General features: G+C 39.5%; 1 protein-coding gene across 3 annotated transcripts; it reads right to left on the bottom strand.

Annotated features, from left to right (window-relative positions):
• Nucleotides 1-26: 26 nt before the first annotated feature.
• On the bottom strand, nt 27-18,741 carry LOC5518851 (lymphocyte-specific helicase). Of its 3 annotated transcripts, XM_032363486.2 has the most exons (19): nt 18,583-18,741; nt 17,497-17,601; nt 16,063-16,134; nt 15,301-15,402; nt 14,844-15,032; nt 14,289-14,462; nt 13,966-14,061; nt 13,502-13,630; nt 12,753-12,935; nt 11,274-11,494; nt 10,184-10,309; nt 9,456-9,558; nt 8,673-8,834; nt 7,674-7,819; nt 6,877-7,105; nt 5,849-5,968; nt 1,857-1,973; nt 1,316-1,475; nt 27-755 (listed from the first exon to the last, which is right to left on the bottom strand). In XM_032363486.2, the coding sequence occupies exons 1-19, from the start codon at nt 18,598-18,600 to the stop codon at nt 517-519; spliced, it is 2,691 nt and encodes an 896-aa protein (XP_032219377.2). In that variant the 5' UTR covers nt 18,601-18,741; the 3' UTR covers nt 27-516. The 3 variants fall into 3 exon arrangements, with proteins under 3 accessions (XP_032219377.2, XP_032219378.2, XP_032219376.2); XM_032363487.2 differs by lacking the exon at nt 16,063-16,134; XM_032363485.2 differs by lacking the exons at nt 17,497-17,601; nt 18,583-18,741 and adding an exon at nt 16,520-17,449.
• Between the last annotated feature and the right edge of the window lie 105 nt (nt 18,742-18,846).

Here is an 18,846-nt window from a genome sequence, read left to right as displayed (position 1 = left end):
AAGTGCATAAAGGTAGAAACTTTGTATGTTTTTAAATAACCGTTTATTAGAGTCGATGTAAAAATCAAGTGGAGAAAGTGAAACAATATCAAAAAGTACACTCATGGATGTTACACGAACTTTTTCCACATCTCGCATCCGCAAATCCGCATCCAGGGACCTGTGTTTTGACATGTGAATCCAGTATGGATGAACAAACGTTTCAACGAGGATTGAACATTGAGGGCGACTAGCGACCGATAATACATACGCTGCGAGAGAATGGCAAAGACGAACATAACGAATAGGAACATGCCGTAACGGTCCTTCAAAATGGTTCCCGTCTAATGAAACGTCAGATCCTTATGAACATGTTAAGGTATATCATGAGTCATAGTAAGTAATCCTCAAGTGAGATTCACAACATCTTGTCTCTAAGTTCTCATGGGGATGGTATATCCAGTTTTAGAGCAATATACAATTAAACACCTCGCTAGTCATTTTACAGCTCTTGATCATGAAGCATAGCTTGGAGCGTCAACTCTTTTCTTCAATGACCCTAAAAAGGGCAGAGTCCGTGTCATCAATATCAGGCACACCGGCGCTAGTCTCCCTCTTCACGTACATAGATGATCGGTCGAGGAGGCTTTCAAGCTCGCTTTGACTAAGTATCACTTCGTCTTTACTTATGATTTCATCATGGTGTGATGATTCAAGCAGTTCTTTTAGTTGCAAAGCATTGAGAGTAGTTCCGTCAACTTTGCCTTTGAATTTACCTGCAAAAATAAAAGCGGAAAATTTAATTTGAAATGTATAAAATTTGTGGTTTTGAAATTTCTAGAGAGGTCCCAAAGGCTTAGTTCAGACACCGTTATTTTTTGTGGTTTCCAAATGCATGGAAATGGTAGGATAATCGACTTGCTTCATTTACATGCATTTGCGTCAGATGGCACTGACTTGAACAAGCCTTGGGCGCTCTCCCCTAGAAAGGCATAACTTGTGACAGTTTGAAATAAGTGCCAAGCTTCTGATTGGTTGCACTTGTTGGAGGATACGTGCTCCACTGGCAATGCCTCCCTTTTGTTGATGTGTTTGGCGGTGTTGACTGTACAGCATTGCTTTTGTTTAGTGGTCAATTGGGCAAGGCTCTGTTGGCCTTACAAAACTGAAGCAGGCCTGGAAATATTAGAGGGCACGATACAGAAACATTAAGAAAATATTGAGGGGTATAGCCACGCCCCTACTGGTCATTTCCTTTTATTTTTTAGTATATTGGAGGCACATTCCCCACCCCTGCAAGGAACTGCCTTTACTGCTTAATGGTATTGATACAAACCTTTATATATGACCATCTTCTCGAGTTTCCTTTTAGATGCAGCACGCTCGACAATCTTCTGATCCACAGTGTTAGACGTGACAAGGCGATAGACAAGGATGGGTTTGGTCTGGCCAATGCGATGACATCGATCCTGTGCTTGCAAGTCACTTTGCGGATTCTACGGGAAGAGAAAGACCAGCTCACACAGGTATGTACAAAAAGGACTCTAATACAAAGGCCTAACTTAACCGCAAAGTTAGTTAGGCGCCAGGCTTAGAATGTAACCAGGCCTAGCCAGGAATATTTTTTATTCGTACAACAATACTCGTAAATCGTACGCTTTGATTGGTCAATGGTCCATTTGTTATTATAGGACAAACACATGCCACGCGCACCCAAAAACTATATTGTAGCACTGTAGTCGAGTTGCGTGACTGTTGTTCATGACACGCTGTGACGTCATCTGTGCCTCATATAGAGGACAGACGTCACACCAACAAGCACTCATATTATGTAAAGGAGTATACAAGAATTGTACAACGAGGGGCTGATAACTTACCCAGTCACTGTCATAGATTATAACAGTGTCTGCAGCCGACAGATTTAGCCCCAGGCCTCCTGCTCGAGTACTCAATAGAAAGATAAATCTCTCCGGATCCGAAGCAAAAGCATCGATCTGCACAAGTCATAAAAAGGCGTGTCAGATACATTGGTAGAAGGGCGGCCATGCACCCCCTCCAGAAAAAACTGAGTAAGTACGCAGCTGCTTTGTCTCCTATTATCTTTGATCTACAAAGGAGTTCTTTTGTCTCTATTCTTCCCGTTCTTTGTGTCGAGGTGCGGATATTGTTCATCTGCCCAATCAAATTGCAGCTTGTAAGAGCTTCGTACTGACCCGAAAAACTAAATCTTTATAATAGTTAACATGAAGTTTGTAAAATCAAAATTGAAATTCATTTTCAGTATGTTTTGCACTCATTTTTGGATACAGTTTGTGTCAAGGTGAATACATAAGGATTAAAAAATTCGAAAAAAAGTAAGGGAGAAACGACCATTTTAGCTGAAGCTTCCAAAGTGGTCGCGCCACTTTACATTATTATTTTGAAGGAAATATGCTATACGTGGTATTTATCTGACTAGATTTAACTTCTTTCCCTTTTGAAATATATTGAAGCCCTCGTTAGCCGCCATCTTGTCATTTGAGCAAAATACCAAGTGTAAGAAAATATCTTAATCTATCGGTTCACTTGGAGAAATTGTTGTGATATGATTTTTGTATTGAATTCGTCAAATAAAGGAGTAAGTACGCAGCTGCTTTGTCTCCTATTATCTTTGTTCTACAAAGGAGTTCTTTTGTCTCTATTCTTCTCGTTCTTTGTGTCGAGGGGCGGATATTGTTCATTTGCCCAATCAAATTGCAGCTTGTAAGCGCTGCGTACTGACCCAAATAAGCATACATACATTGATTTTAGGTGGTTACTTTGGGATCACCTCTCATAGTATATTTTCCAAAATGTTTTTTCCGAAAATGTTAAAAAGGCGTGTCTGGCAGGGGTCTTGGACGACTTAGGCCTAGATTAAACGGCGTGCCAGGGTCGCATTACCGAGCCGCTCTAGAAAAGATCGACAGATAATGCGACGTTAGCACGCCGTTTACTGTGTCCGAAATTGAATTAATGAGGTCGCACCAACTTTCTGGATCGGGTGGGCTAGTCGGATAATGCGACTTTGGTAGGGCGAGGGATTAAACGGTGCTCCAAGGTCGCACCAGTCATAACGATTACATTATGCAGATTAGTTTATAATCAATGCAAATCGTTTTGGTTGAACAAAAAATAAAAAAAGGAGCTACCCGTGCAGAATATTATCGACTCCCCCAGTTTTTCGCGCATGCGCCCAATTGACGGTAACTCCCCTGCGACCCTGTATGTAGCCTAAAAGCCCGTATGTAGCCCCTTGCCTCGCACTTTTCAGGCAATAGTTTAAATGGCGGTGTTTCGGAAATTAACCGACGGGCCGGGTACAGATGTGCAGCCTTTGTGTCAGGGACACGAAATACTGTACAGGACCCGAAATGATCCCAGGACCCGAAATGATCCCCAAAAGTACCCCAACTGATCCCGGGACCCGAAACGATCCCCAGGAGTCCCCGAAAAGAACCCCAAGGAATTACAGTAATGGACAACTAAAGGAATGTGTAAGGATTGGCTTTCAGTTTTAAAAACATATGAAACATTTAGCTTTGTGTGTGTTATTAAAAGGAAATTTACATTAACTAAAACTATAGTATTAAGATTTTAATATACGGCTGCGGGGGAAATACAGAGGTTGAGTCAGAAATTGGGGTCAACTAACAATTCCTGTGATAGTAATTTGAAGAACCCGGCGTGGATAAATCATTTTTACAAAACAAGCCATAAAAGAAAGTCTTTACAGATAGGACATGCTGCTTTTTATAGGAAGCAAGATGTTTTAAAGTTATTTTTTGGCATGTTTGTTTTCGGTGAATGAAAGACCTAGCATATCATGAGATCATGCCGGGGTGTACGCACGACTACACGAGGAAATTCAAAACTCACATAATATTGCTTTCAACAAAAGCCACATCCTCTTAATATTTTGCATCGGTAGTAGAAGGGTTGTTCGAGTGTATTACTCAGTGTGCTTTTGTCATTCTATCTTCTCGGCCAAACCGGCTGCCTAAAATGTGTCGGTAAATATTTGCTCGTATGAACAAGGATTTCGTGCTGAAATACATTTTTGGTTGTCGAATGAATATTAATTTTTAGGGGTGATGTTTACCGGAAATGAGATTTATAGTGTCAGAGTCATGTGTCGGAACCGCAAAATGTTGAGTGTGATGGAAGTTCAAAAGTTTGGTTGATCTGAGCAAAGCTGTGCTATGTTTATATATGCTGTATTCCTTTCAGTAGCAATTTAATGTTGTGTATTTGTTTTAGACTCTGTTTATGGGTTTAAAGCCGGGCAATGTAATAAATAGAAGTATTGTGTTGGAATTTAATATTTTTAAGTCACGTTGTTTAGAAATCGAGTCGCTGTTAACCCTTAATTATGCTTCAAGAATTGCAAGTATTTCTTCTGCTTTCCCTTCGTCCATTACCGCAATTCCTTGGGGTTGATTTCGGGGACTCCTCGGTATCGTTTCGGTTCCGAGGATCAGTTGGGGTACTTTTGGGGATCATTTCGGGTCCTGGAATCATTTCGGGTCCTGTACAATACGAGTGCATTTCATGCGAAATGCCGTAATTTAAAAAAAAAAAAAAAGAAAAAAAAGAAAAAAAAAACATAAGACGCAGCAGGAGTCGTCGCCTTTTCTTTATCCAATATATTGCGGCATGTAATCAATTCATTCTCCTATTCCTATAAGACCATATTGCTCTGACCAAGAAGGCTTTTCTAGTCATTTCTAGTCTTCGTGTTCTGTCCTCCATTTTAGCGCCATAAGACAAAGCAGTATGTATTTTGTGCCTAATGACTATATTGTTACACTCCATACCCATGGGAGTTAACAAACAAAAAGTTCGACGTTTATTGTAGAGCCTCTCTATGATCGAACCTCTACCGAACCAGAACGGTGCAACTCTGGCACGCCGTTTAATCTAGGACTTAATGTTGAAAGAACACGTAGTTAAGGGCTCTTGAGCGACTTTATGGTGTCGAAAGAACATGTAGTTGAAGGCTCTTGAGCGACTTAATGGTGTCTAAAGAACATGTAGTTGAGGGCTCTTGAGGGACTTGATGGTGTCGAAAGAACATGTAGTTGAGGGCTCTTGAGGGACTTGATGGTGTCGAAAGAGCATGTAGTTGAGGGCTCTTGAGCGACTTGATGGTGTCTAAAGAACATGTAGCTAAGGGCTTTTGAGCGACTTAATGGTGTCTAAAGAACATGTAGTTGAAGGCTCTTGAGCGACTTAATGGTGTCTAAAGAACATGTAGTTGAGGGCTCTTGAGCGACTTAATGGTGTCGAAAGAACATGTAGCTAAGGGCTCTTGAGCGACTTGATGGTGTCGAAAGAACATGTAGTTAAAGGCTCTTGAGCGACTTTATGGTGTCTAAAGAACATGTAGTTGAAGGCTCTTGAGCGACTTAATGGTGTCTAAAGAACATGTAGTTGAGGGCTTTTGAGGGACTTAATGGTGTCTAAAGAACATGTAGTTGAAGGCTCTTGAGCGACTTAATGGTGTCTAAAGAACATGTAGTTGAGGGCTCTTGAGCGACTAAATGGTGTCTAAAGAACATGTAGCTAAGGGCTTTTGAGCGACTTAATGGTGTCTAAAAAACATGCAGTTGAGGGCTCTTGAGCGACTTAATGGTGTCTAAAGTACATGTAGTTGAGGGCTCTTGAGCGACTTAATGGTGTCTAAAGTACATGTAGTTGAGGGCTCTTGAGCGACTTAATGGTGTCTAAAGTACATGTAGTTGAGGGCTCTTGAGCGACTTAATGGTGTCGAAATTTCTAGAACATGTATAATTAAGGGCTCTTGAACGACTTGATGGTGTCGAAATTTCTAGAACATGTAATTGCCTACCTCCTCTCGCCTGTCCTCAACTTTCATGCTCCCGTCAAGCCTGCTGTACTGATACCCTCGCAGGTAGCAGTAGTCTTGCAGAATGTCCAGCATCTTAGTCATTTGAGAAAATATTAGGATCTGCAAAAAGACACAACAGAAAATTGGTATTTAGTTTTAGTTCAATTTATTTCTTTTGTCGCATAAACAATACTATACTAATTACAGATTAAAATAAAGGCTGGTGAGAGGGAAATGAAAATAAGCAATGTCAAAGAAACAACAACAAAATAGATCTATAGATCAAAACAGATCTATATCTGAGAGTATGCTTATAAACCCAAGAAAAGCTGTTCTATAAAATCGAGCTCTGTGTTTTGGCACTACATATTAATCTGCTATCCAGAACAGATTATGCCGAAGCAAGCCTGTTTTACAAGATCCATTCTGGTATGGTGGACCTGGGTAAGGCTGTTACCATGGAAACCATAACAAGACCCTCGCGCCACCATAACAACATGAGCATCAAAGATCCCTCTTCCTGGACACAGTACCATAAGATGTCCTTCTTCCCGAGAACATTTCGGGACTAGAACTTGCTACCGAACTCTGTGGTGGAAGCATCAAGCCTTTAAAGGCCGGCTGAAAGCTCCGCTCGAGGATAACTGACCACCCTGCTTCAATTTTTTTAAACTCACATGCACGGACATTTTATTGGCACTCCCTCACATGCACTGCACTCTATGCTCACAAGGATCTTCTTATTAGAAGGAGGTGGGCCCACCCGGAAGAAGAAGCTATAAACATGACGAGCCGAAAGGGGTAAAATAACGTTTACACACGACATTGCTCATTAAAGACCCTCTGACACCCACCATTTTGTCATCCTAGCAAAGGTGGCAAGCGTGAGGCTAATGCGATGCTAATCGATCGAATTAGGTAAATGAAGTAGAAACTTTGATTTTAGATTGTTAATTCTAGATTTTAATACACTATGTCTACCAATATTAAATGAAAATAATAACAAAGGTGTGACAGACAATGCCTACCTTGTGCCCTCTTCGTTTGAGAGCAGGAACCATTTGGTCAAGAAGCAGCATCTTCCCACTACATCTAACAAGCTCTTCATCTATCTTGTACTGCTGGGTTACGGGGTCAAGTGGATACTCTAGCAAGTAGGGGTGGTTACAGCACTTTCGTAACAGCATCAGAATGTTGGTGATCTTGATCGAGATATCGTAGGTGGAGCTCTTTTGGGATGGCGTGCAGATTTCACGGCTGAAAGTGATTTGTTATCATGCTTAGAACGTATGTGCAAATAACTGGGGCCGGTTCCTAGAAGGCCAGATAAGAGTTGTCTGTAGATAAATACTTATTCAACGAATAAATCCTGGACAAATCCTATACAACAGATAACTTTTGTCCGTGGATAACGTTATCCAGCCTTTCTGGAACTGGCCCCTGATCTTCATGTCCAGTGGTAGAATGCAATGCAAAATCTGATTATGTTTAATGTTAAAGCCACCAGTGACACACACAACAATTACACTCGTTTTCAATCAAAATGCAACCTTGTGTTTATCGTTTCCGATTCGCGACTGGTTAAGCTAGGGAGGGGATCCACGTTGTTTGGGTTGTGATCGAACTAAGCTGCGACAAAAGGAATTGGAAGAATTCAAAAGTCATGATTGACGTCCACCAAGAAACAGTTGAGACACATTAACAAAAGGTACAGGTAGCACTGATAACGAGTGTGAACAGTCAAATGGAGATAACTCTTTGAAATTTTAAAACTAGTTCGACTGCATGAACTTTGTACAAATTTGCTTGTGGTCACAGACATTACCGTGATTTCTCGAGTGTAGCTAGCTCCTCGGCAAGCTCTTCAATGCTCCCCTTCTCATCGTCAAATATCTTGTAATTGATATTTCTTCGACACTTGCGTTTTTTTCGGCCGGTTGAGCTGATCTCCACCTTATCTTCTTCTTTATCCTGTAGGAAATAACAGTGATTTATAATGAAGGACTTTCAATAGTATGTTTACAATAATGTTATTTTAGTATTAAGATGGCTACATGGCTGAAACGAAAACAGTGTGAAAGAGATTGATGGGAAAGTTCTAGGAAAAGGTCACAAAAGTTGCAACTTCACAAGTTGGCAAATTCTGAGCAGAACTTAACAGGTCAGAGTGCAATATGCACTACTCATCTAAGAAAGGTAGCCAACTAGCATAAGAGAATCATAGTTTGGATTTCTACAAGCAAGGTAGGATGTTTCTATTCTGATCCGCACTGGACCATTTCTTTTTTTTCTGGTTGGCTAAGGTAGCGTGTCAAATTAGATCATGGATTGGTTTCATGAATCAATATTTGACGACATCCAGCCAAGGTGTCCATAACTCCATTAAAAGTAAAGCAAGGACAACGACAACGGCTAGGACAACGAGATCGAAATATATTATTTTGCGCGTGGCGATCAATAATAATTGAATTGCAATGGAATAAGAAAAACATTATAGTCAGAGACAGATAAAAATAAACTAAGGACATTATTTCAACAGTAGCGAACGTAGTTTATGGAGTTTGCAGTGCTAACATCAGCGTCCTCAACTGACCGTGAAACTTAAAGTTTTCACGTCATAGGTTTATGGAAAACAGCTGTAATGTATCAGACAGAACGCATTTTCACGTGCTGCTATTGAATTCTGGATCAAATTCCATTGTTTTCTGCCGTCGTCGTCTACGTTGCCGTTGTCGCTGCTTAAGGTCTCTATTGTACTGTAAAGGTCTGGATGAAAAAGGATTCAAAATCGAGACTGTGGCATAGTTCATCTATGCGTACATACCTTATTGTCCCCAACGATATCTAAAATAGTCTTGTCTAGAGCAGCTCTGTAGAATTCTGTCTGCTTTGAGGTGAGGGGGGCACGTACAAGGACCTCCTTCTTGGGGGGAAGAGATAGCTCTACATCTGTCTTCAGGCGACGTAGCAGAAAAGGAGTCAGGATCTGTGGGAGAGATGGAATACCAGTTTGGTATACTCTACAATCAGATACAAGACACATCAACACCCGGGAGGGGGGGGGGGGGGGACTCCTTGGATGGATGTTGTAATATATATTTTTTTCATTGTACCAATCTTGTAAACTATACATCGACCCTTCACTCCTGTACTCTTAATATATCTGACTTTAGGCTACTTAAGGCTCCGGCTTAGGCTCTTCCTATGTATGTTATAACCAAGTTTTACCAATAAAAATTGATTGATTGATTGAGGGGTGATTGTCGGCAAAATAAATTCTAAACGTTAGCACTTTGGGTGTGGTCAATGGCAATTCTTACCCCTAAGAATAGCAAATTGGTTGTGTTCGAAAGAAATTTTTAATCCTTAGAGATAGTAGAATCGGAAAAACCTTTAAACATTCCCTGAGGAATAGAGTGGTTTTATATTTCATACCCTAGAGATAGCAGAATCGGAAAAGTCCTTGAATATCCCCTAATGAATAGCAGTTTGTCGAATTTTATACCCAAAGAGATAGCAAGGGTATCAGGAGACTTTATACCCTTTATAAGATAGGTCCATCAGCCCTGTCTACCCCACCCTGGGTATCAACATTTGTCACGCTTACTGAGTGAAGTCTTTCCAGCACTTGGTGTTCCTTCTCTTGTGCGATGATCTTCTCGTTACCTCCCTCATCATTAATTGCACTAAAGTCAAACCATCTCTGGAAGCTACACAAAAGATAGATATGATAAGTAATAGCAACAAAGTCAAGTATGATACTTTAAAGATGCTTTACAGTGTCAAATAAAATTATTTACATTACCATTTTAATGGTAAAAGTCTGATATCTAGAGTAGTATATCACTTTTGAAAATGTAAAAATTTACCTATTCTTTTGAAAAAACTTTATAGAAAGTATTGAAAGTCACCAGGTAAACTCCATATCACCACTATCAACTCCTTGGTCAGCAGGTCCGAGGTCAAAATTATCAGCAACGGTTAAAAAAAACAATAGACAATCTAAAAATGCCAGACATAAAATGCATGTACATTTAAGTGGAACTATACATTATACCCAGCTTTTAAAAAACTACAACATTAAAACACCAAGATTCACAACCTAGCAAGGATAAAAATGATCATGCTGTAAACTAAATTACCATTGTCCCCTACGGATGAAACAAGGTCTTAGCGTAATTTGCTTGTTTGGAATTATAGAATGTACTTAATTTTTATTTTTGGTCACATCACCATTGCCGTCAATGCACAGCATCTTTTAATTAGCTAACCTCTATCTTGTTTTCCTGCAGGGAATTTCAGGGCATTATAGGAGCGAATGGGTTAAGCTCTCACCTGTTCAAGTCATCAAAGATATCAGGCAGGAGAAAGTTCAGTAGTGACCACAGCTCAGCAAGGTTGTTCTGTAGAGGCGTTCCAGTGAGAAGAAGCCTGTTGGCTGAGTTATAGCTCTTCAGCTCCCTGACAATCAAATGAAAATAATAAGCTATAAAATCATTAATTAATAATTGGGCTTAAAACAAATTCCAGAGCAGTAATCAGGTCACATGCGCAGGTCAAACACTCAGATCACATAAGTGATTAAGTTCACATACGTTGACACAGGTCACACATAAACAAATCACATATTGACTCAGGTCACACATACTCTAGTGACAAAGTATATTGACTCTCAGGTCGCACATACTCAAATCACATGTTGGCTTAGGTCACACATACTTTAGTGACAAAGTACATTGACTCTCAAGTCAAACATACTCAAATCACATGTTGGCTCAGGTCAGACATATTCCAATGACAAAGTATGTTGACTCTCTGGTCACACACACTCAAATCACATGTTGGCTCAGGTCACACATACTCCAATGACAAAGTACGTTGACTCAGGTCATACATACTCCAATGACAAAGTACGTTGACTCAGGTCACATACTCAGCTCATATACATATGTTTAAACAGCTCACACATACTCCAGTTACATGTTGACTCAGTGACATAGTATGTTTACTCAAGGTCACAGTGGTACTTGTATACCAATAAACCTTCAGGTCACATACATACATTGACTCAAGTCACATACTCAAAGCCTCTTATATATGTATACACATGAGCCTTCTAAATATCGTGTACTACATAAAGTTCTGGGGGCAGTTCCTAAAGACTATGTTACCACCATATCATTCCATTTTCAAGCCAAACAAACTTTTACAGGGCAGCTACATTTGTATGATGTGACATACATGCATACAGTATATATACAGTATATACTGTAAGTATTGCAAACAGTACAGAACATACAAAATATGTCTACACAGTTCAGGCATTGTGACCCCATACAATCCAAAAACATTACACACATACTGGTTCTCCTCCGTTACAGCATATACCTTAGTATGAAAGAGGTAATAAAATAAAAAAACATACCTTATGAGTCTGCAGTTGAGGTTCTTGATGCGGTGCCCTTCGTCCACAATCATGTGTTTCCACATGAGCTGGAAGAGGTGCTTCTGATCGTTCATGGCGATCTCATAGGATGTGACTACCACTGGCATGGTCTCAAAGGGGCCTGCTTTCTTCAGCTTGGTTATTTTACGCCTCAGACTTGTGCGTTCTTGGATACTACCGTGGTATAGGATGACAGGGATCTGCAGCAAAATAGTAAACAGTTAAATATTAACCCATTGACTCCTGGCTTTTTTGGAGCTGAATTTACAAAAAACAGACTGAAAACAGATACCTCCCCCCCTATTCTGAGTTTTATACCGCCCGTCAAAGTCAAACACAGCTGCACCTAGTCAGCGGTATCCAAGCTTTCCAACAGTGCTTTGCGGTCCCCACTTTTAATCCCCCGTCGTTGTGCTGAAGCCAGCACAAGTTGATGGTTGCTTGTATTTTTCATAAAAAAATACAGCTATGAGCATATTAGGAGAGTGTCTCAGGACATCTTGAAGTCTTTTGGGGCATAATTGAGTGCTTTGCTTATGGATATTTGCAAGCAAAGGTGGATTCATGATGATTTTTTTTTGTTTGGCTTTGCCCAGATGAGAAAATAATTTTCTAATGAATCACCACAGCTCTCCTAAATGCTGTCTTTTCTGAAACCAAATTAATTGCAAAATTGTTTACACTGCTATTCTGGGTCTGAATTTTCCCCTGGATCTCCCAGAATGCTTTGCAATACGTAAAGACATTTTCGTGGTTGTACAATCCTTCAAGGAATGGACATTGTGTTTTGAGGCCAAGGAAATGTAACTGGAGGATCAGAATAAAGGTATCTATTTGTGTCTTGAGCTGTGTTTGCTGATCTCTCTCCCTTGTGTGGTATTTTGAGCGTTTTATTGAGAGGGGTGATTCTTCTTTTCTACCCTTGTTCGATTTGAAATTTGTCAAAGAACCTGTGCTATTATTTGGCTTAAGGGTAGATGCCAACACCTTGGTTGGATGCATATCTGCAAGACCATTTATCCCTTAGACTGATGCCTGAGTATCTTCATCTTGTTGTGTTTATTTTGAACTTATGAATTTTTTGGGTTGTGGGTACTTCCCAAAGCCGGTACAGGCCGGTTGAGGGGTCAATGTGTTAAGCTATTTTAAACCATGTGTGACAAGACACCAATTTTGCTGTGTGGGTTTTTTTGTAGACCAATTTCTTATGATAAGGTCAGGGTAGTATGACTAGAAAAAAAAAGAAAAACTAGATGTTTGTGGAGGCATGATGGAATCTGGGAAACAAATCAGATTTATAGCCAATGCTAGAAAAATCAGAAAACCTACAGTACCTGCTTTCACAAAACAAACCACATCAACCTTGTATTGATTTATCTCCCTTGAGATGTCATGGATGTATGGGGTTAAAAGACAAAAGACCAATCTATAGTCAAGCTATGACCAGCCTACACTTACTTGAGGAGAGAACCGTCTGAACTCAGACACCCAGTTGGGAAGGGTTGACAGTGGAGCTGCCACAAGAAAAGGTCCACGAACCCCCATCTCAATAAGATAAGAGACAAGTCCGATACACTGAATTGTCTTTCCAAGTCCCATTTCATCTGCTAGGATGCCATTAACACCATTCTCATACAGACCCTGTGCAAACATATTCACAATCAATAACGCATACTGTGTCATGCAAATAGATGTCATAACATCAGGGTATGTCAGCCCTAAAAGATACATACAGTATACTGTATGACATGATATACCATGTTTGACATAGCATGACATGGACAAAAAAATCTGCATATTGAAAGTCATTTTTTTTAACTAAACAACAATATGGGACTCGCGCTAAGAGATCACATGAACTTTCTGGGTAGGAAATTCAAACCAAAATCACAGAAATAACTGCACCCTTAACACCAGAGAATGACGAAAAAATAAAATCTTTAAATTGAACAAAACCTTTTCTAAAAAAATGGCTTTTTTCATAAGGGCTGAACAAGTTGGTTTTTGTTGCTATCATTTTGCCGCTAAAAGCCTGAGCATGTGCTAGTGTTAGTTTGCCAAACAGTCATGTGATCTGTAAGCGCATGTCCATTATTGTGACCATTAGTAGGGCACACTTTTAACACATTTTTCATGCTTGCATGCGCTACTAGATATCAATATTCCAACGAACCAATCAGCAGCATTGTTGATTAAAGTATTTGTACCTTCAGCCACTCCACGCCCTCTAGCTGGTAACTTCTAAGTGCTCCACCCGTCAGCAGGACTGGCTGTAGAGGTGACACTTCCTCGCCATTTATGTAGCGTGTTTGAGCTGCAATCTCCTTGGGGGCATGCTGTAATGGACAGAAGCTACATGAAAAATATGTTGCAATTGTGTCAATTTTGAAGTCCTTTTAATAACCTTGTGCATATTATTGTTACTCTTAGGGTCTTAAACTGTACTATGTTTAACACTTTCCACTATTGTCTCTTTTTGGGACACCTTTTTCAAAACCCTTTCTGGACCTTCCCCCTTACCCCCCTTTTCCATAATCCCTCCCCCCTTCTTCAAGTGCACCCCTCTCACCCTAAAATAACTTGGTTTAAGAACCCCCTATAAACAAATCTTAACCATGCATACTAACCATAAAAAAACAGTATACCCTGCTTGTTATCTTAGGTGCTGTACCTTGGGTGATTTTCCCTTGGGAACTTGTTGTATGGAAGGTGATGTTGGGGGTGTCTTATTTTCTTTCTGACCAAGCTTCTGTTTCTTCACAATTGCCTGCATAACATAAATACAACAATCTTACTTGTACTGTAGTTTTGGATCAGTTTTACAAGACATTGGAACACTATTGCAATCTCAATGAAAAAGGTTCCATATTTGATTTTATTTTTCTTTTAAACAACCTTGACATTGACACTGAAATTTTACAGATTTCAATCTCCTTGCGAAGTGCTAGACAAATTCTTTAGGGACAACATGAACATGAGCTTAACATTACAAACCTCTTCTGAAATGTAGTCTGCTATTTTATAAGATGCCTTTGGATCACCCTCTGCTTTTCTTTTCCGACCACGCCGGGCTGGTGTTTTTGGTACACCAGGGCTGACTGAATCTTGGCTGTCTGAGGCTTCTTTTAGTCCACTTCGAGTAGCTCTCTTCTCTTTTACTTCAGGCACCTAACAGATTATTACAGGCCAAAAAAGCATAATGGAATTTTGAAGATTTTATGATGGGGAAGTTGTCAATTATCATTTTGGGGTGTGCACACTTTTTTTTATTCAGGTTCCTGCATTTTTGGGAGTAACCTCAATTTCAAAGGGTTTATACTGTTATTTATTTTCAAGAATTTACTTGATGGATTGCAAATGCTTGATAACAGCAAATTCAATGCCAACAAATTAACAATTTAATGCAATGCTTGACAATCTGAATAACGTTGTAGAGCCTCTAAAAAGTCTCAACATGGCATAAGTATGGTGGATATAAACCTAAGTTTTGCGTCACAGAGGAAAACACTAATGTCACTCTCGTACCATATATCTACAGTCAGTACGTACCTGCTGCTCCTGTTTGGCCAGCTTGTTCTCCTCTTTTTTCTCTCGTCTCTTTTGGCGATTCTCCTCTTCTTTACGCTGGTCCTCCATTCGTTTGAGGAGGAACTGGCAGTAGATGTTGGACTTGTCAAGCAAGTGCTGTAGGCGTGCAAATCTCTGCTGCTCCACCATGTCATGCCACTCCTTAACACTCTGCACAGGAAACAAATTAAACTGTTCAATTGTTGAATGAATGATCACAGACGTAAAAAACTTACATTGTTGTATACAGACAGGGCTACAATGGCTGACAGTACAATTGGGAAAGCCTCTATTTTTTTATTTTTTAGACAACTTCCCTTGGTTAAGTCCATAGGTAATTTAGGTTGTTTAGGAATTGCAAACCAATGGGCAATTTGCATAAACTTGCAGCAAGTGCTGAATACATATTTTCCAAGGTAATGTAGTTGTGATATATCACCTCTTTGCACTCAGTATCATCATCTTTGTGTAATTGCTGGTGTATCTCTTTTTCAGCTTGCTCCATACTCTCTGTGATACAGGCCTCTTCCACATGGGGAATCTATTACAAAATAACTTATTTTAGCCTTTAAGAAAAATATCAGCTTACTGTAGAATAGATGACTTCCAGAAGTAATATGTAGCACACTGGTATTGTACCACTGCTAGGTCAAACTTACACTATCGTCCCTTATATCTGGTATCTTTTAGGGTGCTATTACACCCATCGCTCATCTTACTTGTAGCTCACGAAAGAGCCTTAAAACATGTCAATTTTCTATTAGAGTCAGTTTTAAATAAGTGATTTTATTACAAATTTTTTACCTTTGTTTGAGGTATCTTTTAGGGGGTAAATTCATGCCAAACCACACCCATTTTAGAAATTTTTTAGGGTTGCTTAAAAAAAAACAGAGGATAATCCCCGTCCATTTGATATCGGAGACCCCCCCCCCCCCTCCCCGGGGCTCTGAACCAAGAAAACCTGTGTTCAGGACTGGAGTAGGTTAAAAATGGTGATGTGAGTGAGTTGAACTTTGTTTCTACTGTATTTTCTGAGAACACAAAACCGAGGTCCCATTTCCCAACACTGCACTCACAAGTTAAAGGGTATGTCAAATAAAACCTAATTAAAAGAGCACTGCTACTTAAATCTACATTGATTATCAGTTCTTTTTGTATCACTCATATCTATATACTTTAAGTTCTCAATCTAACTTACTACCTTCTCATCAGAGCTTGGCACTAGCTGGTCTCCAGAGGGATTGCCTTGTGAAGCATGATGTTTAGTCTTTTTCTACAATTTAAAAATATGCCTTTTTGATGGCAGATAAATCTTTCACATCTTTGTATCAGTAGCGGAGATGCTACGCTATAAAATAGACCAGTACTATAGCCATACTTACTCAATGCAAACCTAAATTGGTGCGAGCCATGAGGTTGTTGAAAATTAATGAACAGCAAATGTATGCCCTTATACATGTATTGTAACAAGTCGTTACTAAGCTCATCAAATAATCTATTTCAATGTGAACAACTGATTTAACTAAGATTCTGCACAACTAAAATTTTGAGCTGTGTGACATTTAATTAAAGTAGTCGCACACATTCATGTGTCAGCATTGCATTGACAAGGGTGTCGAATGAAAAAGGCAAAAAAAATAGTTAATGCTTAAAAATACCTTCCTTGTTGCTGTGTCGACTCTAGCTTCCTGACTTGCCTCATTTTTCCATATAGACTTCCCCCTTAGCCTTCTGAGTGGAGTTCCAGGGGGATCTACACTTGGTCCAGAATCCTCAATTGTGGCAGCTCCATGGTGTAAATTTGAAGGCCCTGCCTCTAATGACACCTTAGCTTTTCTTGTTGAAGGGCTTGCAGACTTATTCCTTACTCTTGAGGGCAAGCTCGATGGCCTCTTTTTCTTGTTTGTTAATGATGTATCTCTGTCTAAAGACCTGCTTCTGCGCTTACCACTTTCTTCACTTCTGCTAACCAACTTTATCTTTTGATCAGGGAATGTGTTACCCAATTGACATTGCCTGGCCTCTTTGCCTGTTGAAATGTTTGTGCTACATTCTACTGAAGGCAACCTAGGAGAATGGTTTGAGCTTTCATCTCCTTTTAAACCACTATGAGGCTTTCCCTCTTTTGTGTTATCAGATGAGGAGCCTTCTTCAGTGCTTTCAAGTGATGGAAGATCTTCTCTGGTTGTGCCGTTTGATACATCAATTGCTTTCCCAGAATTTGTAGGACCTTTGCCACGCTTGAATATCGCTGGTATTGTTTGCTGTCTTGTCCTTCTAAGTCTACCTCTACTATTGAATGACTGTGGGCTTGTACTCTTTGCGGCAGGGTTTTCAGGCATGCTAATTCTAGGGGAATTTTTCCGTTGTCTTGACATTGTGCTATTTCTTTGTAATGTCTTTTTGTGTTTTACTAATGGTGAATGTGCACCTGGTCTAACTTCCCGTTTTAAAGCTCTTCTTTGCCTAGGCGTCAATGGATTTGGGGCCATTGGTTCTTCCTATTTAATCTATAGTAGCAATGTTTTAACTTTTTCTCTATAATTGCAGTTTAAAACACGATCATGCATCAGAATGTCCAAAAAGCGTGCTAACATGCTAATGGTGAATCTGATTATATTTCCAAGAAACGAACCTCATCAGCAGCCTGCATGGATTCATCTTGCGGTTTTACTTCAGTGGCTGGTGTGACATCATCAGCCTTTGCTGGGGACTGGGTACCAGTCAAGTAACTCAAAACCTGAAACAAAAAAAGAATTTTGTCAAATGGGTCACTAAACATGACAAGCAGGGTCGGGTGGGGGGAAGAAACAATAAGCATGGGAAGGGGGCACTACAAGCAGGAAAGAGGGTGGCATAGAGAAACGCCGCTATTGATTAAAAAAAAAAAACTCCTGTTTTGAACTGCTCTTTGGGACATCACTTGGAAATGACTGTAAAAAAAACTTCTGGTTCTTAACTAACATGCCAGAACCCAGCATTATTCTGTTTCTAGAGAATGTGTGAGGTGCTGTGAGGTGCTGTGAGGTAGTGTGACAACATCCTGTTTGGCTTGGGTAAAATGCAAACACAAATGTCAACTCAATGATAAATATCCTCTTTTTGTCCAATCTGTTTTCTAATATTAATTTGTTTGGAAACAAAACATGTAAAAATAATTTGTATTTTGAGTACTCATAAAGGGTATTTTGAAAGGTATTGTTCAAATTCCCATTGTATGTCTCACAAAAGATTTTGTAAATCAATGAACTATGATAGCATAATCCTACATATCAATATCCGAACAGAGACATTTCAACACATAGCTGATAAAACCACACAATAAAATGTTTTAAACATTTTGTGGCAAACTATTGCAACAACAAACATTCGACAAACATAACACACAAATTAGCGAGAAACAGCAAATAAATTTAAATTAAATATATCAACCTTACTAGAAATGGGAATTTTAGTAAACTTTTCGACCAGCATTTTATCGTGAAATATTTTACTACTGCCGTCTAGTCGAAAACTAACAATAAGCACATAATTCAGCAGCTATTAATTAGGAAAAATGATGGAGAGCAACGGAGTTTTATCTCATATAAGCAATAACACCAAACAACCTTAAAACACTAAACTTCACAACGAGTGGAAAGTTGAAAGTCTCTCACAAAATAGTGGTGGCCATTCACAAAAAGAATACTGCGCAATTCATAACAATTGAAGCGTAACTTACCGTGGATATTATAGGCATTTTTTTATGTATTGATATATAGGCTGTTTTCTGAAAGAACCATTAAATTATTGAGTATTTGGTAAAGTTTCTCTCTTTGATTTGTGAGCTGCTCTGCACACTTCTGCTTCGTTTGATTAGGTCACAGGTAATCACGTGACTAAATTTCCCGCCAATGCAAAGTAACACAGGATGCCCAATTACATTTTCACATATTCTGGGATGTTTGTTTGTTGTTGTTGTCATTAGAAAATTTTAATCGATTAA

Source organism: Nematostella vectensis, chromosome 14 (genome assembly GCF_932526225.1).
Source record: "Nematostella vectensis chromosome 14, jaNemVect1.1, whole genome shotgun sequence".
NCBI classification, from domain to species: domain Eukaryota; kingdom Metazoa; phylum Cnidaria; class Anthozoa; order Actiniaria; family Edwardsiidae; genus Nematostella; species Nematostella vectensis.
This window is presented reverse-complemented; position numbering and strand designations above follow the sequence as displayed.

Excerpts from the sequence above, each read along its gene's own strand:
- LOC5518851 (XM_032363485.2), bottom strand. The coding sequence starts at position 17,353 with ATGGCCCCAAATCCATTGACGCCTAGGCAAAGAAGAGCTTTAAAACGG. Across the intron at positions 11,495-12,752 it reads TCAGACGGTTCTCTCCTCAA|ATCCCTGTCATCCTATACCA; the intron begins GTAAGTGTAGGC and ends ATTTTGCTGCAG. Across the intron at positions 9,559-10,183 it reads ATCTTTGATGACTTGAACAG|CTTCCAGAGATGGTTTGACT; the intron begins GTGAGAGCTTAA and ends TCTTTTGTGTAG.